General features: G+C 66.1%; 1 protein-coding gene across 1 annotated transcript in view; it reads left to right on the top strand.

Annotated features, from left to right (window-relative positions):
- Positions 1-2,152: 2,152 nt before the first annotated feature.
- The window catches only part of LOC128277678 (multiple epidermal growth factor-like domains protein 6), a 55,633-nt gene continuing 51,167 nt past the window's right edge, over positions 2,153-6,618 (top strand). The window contains 2 exon segments of the mRNA XM_053016176.1: positions 2,153-5,016; positions 5,018-6,612. Of these exon segments, the coding sequence (XP_052872136.1) occupies positions 2,215-5,016; positions 5,018-6,612 (4,397 nt within the window). The 5' untranslated portion in view covers positions 2,153-2,214.

Genomic DNA, 6,618 nt, shown 5'->3' on the forward strand with positions numbered 1-6,618 from the left:
ACTCTCTCGTCTATAGCCGACAAAATCGCGTTCGGTTCGGTTTTCGGTTTTTATCATTTCAAGTTGAATTGCTCATCCCTGCTGACTGAACGCCGGTTAGACACAAAACATCATCAATCCACCAGATTCCGGAACCGATTGAAAAGTCGCACGCACAACACGAAGGGGAAAGATAACCATGTACCTGGCAGACTTCATAAACCGCTCGACCGCTCCATCCAACACTCTCTTTTCGTTCTTCCCGTTACGCTTTCCTTCATCCTTTTTGCCTAGGTAAAAACGGGAAAAGGTATGAGTTGGACATAGGAAGCAGGAACCGCCGTCCGCCACTTTGCGCTTACCTGCTCCGAAATCGCACCACCATCGACACTCGGCGTCCCTTTGGGGGGGACTCAGTGTTGGTCCATTTGCCGGTACATCCGGTACCGTTCGCGGCAAATAGTGATCCCGCGGCGCATTACGATCGAAATGACGTGTATTTGTTGGCCCACAATTTGTTGGTGACTCTTTCGGTACACTTTCGCGATGAGACATCTACGGTATATGAGTGAGACAGTTTGACGCATTTGCTAGCAGCTGCTTTCGTTCACGGCGCCAATTACGACGATGCAGATCACTTGCCCGGCCGACTCGGATGTTGTGTTCGGATGCTTTGCTTTGCATCGTCGAGTAAAAAAAATAATGACATTCCCGAATGACGTTCCGGCGTGAAGGTTGATGCCGTAGCCGAGCCGAGCTGGCCATCTTTTTCTCCAAAACTCCCCACTTGCTGGAATCGGCCACAAGCTAGTAGATCGTTGTATCGGACGCTTTGCTTTGCATATCAATCCTCAGCCGCGGTCGAATAAAATGGACAACGACGTTCCCGAATGACGTTCTCGCGTGAAGGTTGATGCCGTAGCCGAGCCAAGCTGGCCATCTTTTTCTTCAAAACTCCCCACTTGCTGGAATCGGTCGCAAGCTCGTAGATCGTTATGTTCGGACGCTTTGCTTTGCATATCAAACCTCAGCCGCGGTCGAGTAAAAAGAATAATGACGTTCCCGAATGACGCTTTCGCTTGCCGGAACCCGCTGACCGCAAGCAGGAAGATCGTAGCGAACCCCTAAACGGAGTGCACAATGGACGCCAAAACAAAGCCCATGACAGCCACACAGCGCGGTGATCGTTTATCGTTACCGCAATACTCTGAAATCACACACTCCAATCGTTTTTCTTGCTTCACCGGGACAATACAATTCCACAAACATGCAAGTGACAGCTAGTTCGCTTGAATCAAAAATTGGTTTTAAATTAAGCAACATATCACGGCGTCCCTCGTTACTGACAGCGTTACACTGACACCCGTAACACACCGTAACACCGCGTAACGTTGCCGAAATTTTCCCATGTGCACAAACTACTACACGGCAATCGGTACACGCGGTGCGGGCTCCCCATTCAGTGTGTGCGTGCTCTCTGGGAGCGTGACGTCTAGAGCCGTCTCTTTCTAGCGCCCGCAGCTCGACGCGCCACAAGCATCGGGTGCACTTTTTGCACTTTTGGCGCCAAACGTTTAGCATCGGTCGTGCGTCAAGTGTCATTTTTCAAGCGAAAGCGCTCGAACCTTCAAACCGTTCTTCTCGACGTCGCCGCCACCCGAATCCTAATCCACCGATCAACCAATATGGACGCGGCCACCGATTGCGCATGCGGCCGATGCGTTTCTTATCGCGGCCGGGTTAAGGTCGCCGCCGCCGACGGTCCCCGGATTGGAATGGAATGCCGCCGCCCTGCATCTGCATCGATAACAAACACGCACTGCGCTGCGTCCTTGTGCGAACGGCAACAATGTTGCGAATGTCAAACATTGCTTCTCTCGCCCGCGGGGATAGTGTTTACTAATCGATGCCCTTTCTCTCTATCGCCCTAGCGTTCGTCCCACTGGCAAGTAAATGCAGGAGCCGCTGCCTCGGGGGTTTCCCGGTGCTGTTGGCGAACGGACCCTGAGAAAGTGAAACCAAAGCTCTCCGCGGAGCGAACGGCAACAGTGTCCGGAGTGTCCGAATCCAGATTACGAGCGCACGCAGATTGCGTGGCGCAACATTGTAGCACCCGAAGCCCATAAAAGGCACCGCCGGACGGCGTGCCCCGGCCAGACAGTGGTCAGTGACGAAGAGGCCGTGACCAGAAGGTTCGCGCTGGGTCCGAGAAGAACGAAGCATTGTGTCCCGAAAATGGCGCTGGCGTTGTTGGTAACGACGACGACGGCGCTGCTCATCTTGAGCCTCCTGCTTCCGGCCGCCTCCTCGGTCTCGGTGAAACGGATGGTGCTGCACGAGCGGGCACCGGTGCTACCGGCGAGGGTGCGCCTGCTGGCGGACTGCAAGGGAACCGGGCCGGAGAACTGTACGTGGACCTGCCCGCAGCACTACGCGATCGACGGGGAGCGACGGTCCTGCCGTCCGAAACGCCACGGACACCACCAGCTGCCCTGCCCTCCGGGCTACAGCCTTCGCTCCGGTGCCGGAGGCGCCGCCGGATGTGTCGCGACCGACGAGGGCGAAATCCAGTGTCCACCGGGCAGCATCCGTGAGGGGCCGGGTCGGTGTGTGGTGCGCAGCAGCACCACCCGCGGCTGCCCAGCGGGGTACGTGCAGCGACGGGGCGTCGGGTGCGTGCGGGAGGACGCCTGCGCTCCCGGTTACCGGTGGGCGGCCGGGGGACTCTGTTTCCCGCCCGGCGCCCAAATCTTCTGCCCGCTTGGGACGGTGGAGCAGCGGAGCGACGGGACGTGTGTGCCGGCGGCGTGCCGCGATTGCTGCGACTGCGAGTGGGAGGAATCGGCGACGGCGGTAGGGGGGCCAGTGTGCCCCGCCGGCTATGCGCTCCAGCCGGGCGGATGGGGACGGTGCGTGCGGGTGCTTCAAGTGGCACCCGAGCTGCGGATCGAGACGCTCCACCTCCGGCTGCCGGTCGAGTGTGGACCCGGGACCACCTTCAACGAGGGCGAGTGCGAGTCGGCGGGGGACCGGTGGCCACCGCCGCAGCCGGCATGCTCCGCCGGTGGTCACCCGTACAACGGATCCTGCGTCGTGGTGGCCACGTGTACGGCGGGGGGCGGCGCGCTGAACGGGGTGTGCTCGTGCGAGGACGAGCAGCAGCGGGAAGCGATGTGCGGGTCGGGGACGCTCCACGAACCGACCGGATCCTGTGTCGTCGGAACCGCCCACTGCCGCCCACCGGCCCGCTTGAGCGGGGGTGGTGCGTGTGTGCGGGAGACTGACCCCGGGCGCCTCTCCTGCCCAGAAGGTCCGGCCACCGCCGCCGCCGCCGGTTACTGTGCCGTAGGTGAACCGCCCCGCTGCCCACCGCACAACCCCCGCTTCACCCTGGACGAGCACGGACTGTGCCGGGCGATGGCCGCGGCGGGTGCGCCCGCCCCCTGCCGTGGACCCGTGGACTGTGGCCGCGGCGAGGAGCGCCGCAACGGGTGGTGCGGAGTGGTGGCCAGCTGCCCCGCCGGCTTCTCCCTTACCGGCACCGGATACTGCGTGAAAGAAACGGTACACTCAGCACCCGCACCGCACCCCCCGTGCCCCGAGGGGACGGAGGAGCGGGGCGACGACGCGGGCCAGTGTGTCAGCGTGACGCCCCTGTGCAGGGCCCCCTTCCGCTACCAACCGGACGGCGACGCGTGTGTGTGGTGCGAGGAGCGGCCCGCCCGCTGCCCACCAGGAGCCAACCTGACGAGCGAGGGCGAGTGGTGTGTGTGGAATGAGCCGGCCTGCCCTGACGGTTACCGGTGGGTGGACGGAATGTGTGTGGCGGAGCGGGGACCGACCCCGCGTTGCCGGCGGGGCTACCCCGTAGCGGCCACCGACGACTGGGGCGGGTTTCGGTGTGTGGAGGGAGAAGTCAGCTGCCCGCCCGGGTACGAGCTGCTGGCGGGGGGTCGCGGAACGGGCGACATTTGCATGCAGACCACCGACGTCGAGTGCCCGGACGACGGTTCCTACCCCGCCGAGGGGGGGCTGTGCGTGGTGGAGCGGAGCTGTCCGTCGGGCTACGAGCCCCTGGCGGGGCCCGCGGGCTGCGTGCGGGAGGTGCGACGACCGATCAATGCCACCCGGCCCGCCTGCCCCCCGGGCTACGAGTGGGAGGACCACGACGGTGGGGGTGCGGCCGGGGGCGGCTGCCTCCGGCGGACGGTGGTGGAGGCGAGCGTGAGCCGCCGGGATCTTGCCTGCCCCGACGGTTACACCCTCGAGGACGGGGGTGAGGGGTGGTGCACCCGCACCATCCGGACGTTCGCCGTGTGCCCCCCGCACACCCTCTACACGGACGGAGGGGAGACAGGGGGTGCCGGGCGGTGTTACTGTGAGGTGGAGCTGGCCTGCCCTCCCGGCTACGAGCGGACGGGGGGGGACTGCACCTACCGTGCCGCCGGTTTCACCGCCCTCGTCCACTTTCTCAGCCCCTGCTACGGGGCCCCGTGCGGGGCCGCCCACTGCCTGCGCCCCCACTGCACCCACCCACCGTGCCCCATCGAACCGTGTAGCCCGGGGGGGACCCCGGCCAACGCAGCGCCTCTTCCCGCCATCTCGTGGGGAGAGTGTGGAACGGGCGATGGCCTCACAGGTGGAGGCTGCCCCCCGCCGGAGGTGATCGCCCTCGGTTGCCCGCCCGGCTACGAGCGGGGGAACGGGACGTGCGTCGCGTACTACGAAAGGCGGTGCCCCGCTGGCTACACCGCCACCCGCGCACCCAACGAGTGTATCCGCACGGAGCGCCTCTTCCCGTCGTGCCCGCCCGGCTACCATCATAAGGCCGCTTCCTGCCACCTTGCATCCTGCCCCGATGGCTACAAGCTCCTGACGGACGACGGTGGATGCGAGCGGCGGGAGCTGCGCTCCCCGAAACCATGCCCCCCCGGCCACGACCACTGGGAGGGGCGTTGCTACCGGCGGTCCCAGTGCCGGAATGGGACCGTCGACGGCACCGACTGCATCGAGCGCACCTTCGCCACCCCCCACTGCCCCCCCCGCGGGGTACGTGCTGCGGGAGGTGGACTGCGCCCGCCCTGGCACCTGCTCACCGCCCGCGATCCTCATCGATGGCGCCTGCGTCCGGCTAGCGACCCCCTCGCCCTGCCCCGAAGGGACCGCGCGGTGGGAGGGGAGGCTGTGCGTGTACCCGGACCCACCCGACTGCGACCCGGCCCCACACCTCGCCACCCGTTGCTCCGGGCGCGTGGACGGGCGCGACGGGCGCTGCTGGCACCGGGCGAGCCCCACCTGCCCCGCCGCCGCCGGCTACCGGTTGCGGGACGGGCGGTGTGTGCGGTGCGAGACGCAACCCGTCCACTGCCCCCCGGCACCGGCCGGGTCCATCCGCGGGGGGGAGTGCATCGTCGAGAGGGGCCGCTGCCCGGACGGACACTTCCTGCGGGGCACTACCTGCGTCCAGCTGCACGTTGCCCTGCCCCGCTGCCCCGCCTCGAACGACTTCCGCCTGTGCGGAGGTTTCTGCTTCGCACCCGTCCCATCACCCGCACCCGAATGCGGGGCACCGGCGGTCACCGAGTACGCGCTGCCGCACTGCCCCCCCGGCACCCAGCAGCGTGGGGGCCGGTGCGTGGAGTACGCGGGCTGCGGAGACCCCGCGGCGACACTCCTCGGCGATGGCGGGTGCCGCGTGCGATCCTTCACCGACACCTCCTGTCATGGCCGCGGCACCAAGGTACGGCAGGGAGACCGCTGCGTCGGCCCGCTGCCCCACTGCCCACCGGCCACCGCCCTCATCGCCGGGCGCTGCACGTCCTGCACCCTCGAGAACGCTCGCTGCCCCCCGGACGCCTACTGTTCCGCCAGCTTCTGCCACCTGCCACCTCGTGAGGAGGTCACGCCGGGCAATGGCCGCCCCACCAGTGCCCCTACCTGCCCACCGGGCTCACTACCGGGGCCCCCGCACGATCCACACTTCTGCCGGCTGCGGGTGGAGCGGGTCCGCTACGGCTGCCCACCCGACCACCACCACCAGCAGGGCGTCTGCCTGCGGAAGCTCTACCTCGACCCCACCTGCTCCAGCGGGGCGGGGTACCGGGTGCGGCAGGGTGTCTGTGTACGGCGCACCTGCGCCCGGGTTGCATCCGGGGTCGGGTGCGACGAGGCGGCGCCCAGCACTTCCTGTGCCCAGTGTCTCAACGGCACCACGACCACCACGGCCGCCCAGGATCGCCCTCCGTCCCCGTTCGATCTGTGCTGTGCCGTGTTTTCGCCCCGCATCTGCCCGTTGGCGGCGGGAACGGGGGCGGCCGGCGGCGGGTGCTATCACGAGCGGGAAACCCTGTGCGGGGCGTTCTGTCTGACGGAGGACGACCGGATCCAGCTGACGGTGCCGCTGACCGCGCGCATCGGTGCCCGCCTCTACATGGCTCCGCGACGCCCGACAAAGGGTGCGGAAGGTGGCGGACAGGACGAGCCCACTGGCGGTGACTCCTGCTACACGTGCCGGTTCGATCGCTCGAGGTGTCCGGCGGCGTGCGACACCTACGATTGCCAGCGGGAGGAAGACGACGGCGGCGACGGCGGCGATGGCGGCGACGGCGGGTGTAACTTCCGGGATGCGGCCCGGTTCTG

The sequence above is a fragment of the Anopheles cruzii genome, chromosome X (genome assembly GCF_943734635.1).
Source record: "Anopheles cruzii chromosome X, idAnoCruzAS_RS32_06, whole genome shotgun sequence".
Taxonomy (NCBI): domain Eukaryota; kingdom Metazoa; phylum Arthropoda; class Insecta; order Diptera; family Culicidae; genus Anopheles; species Anopheles cruzii.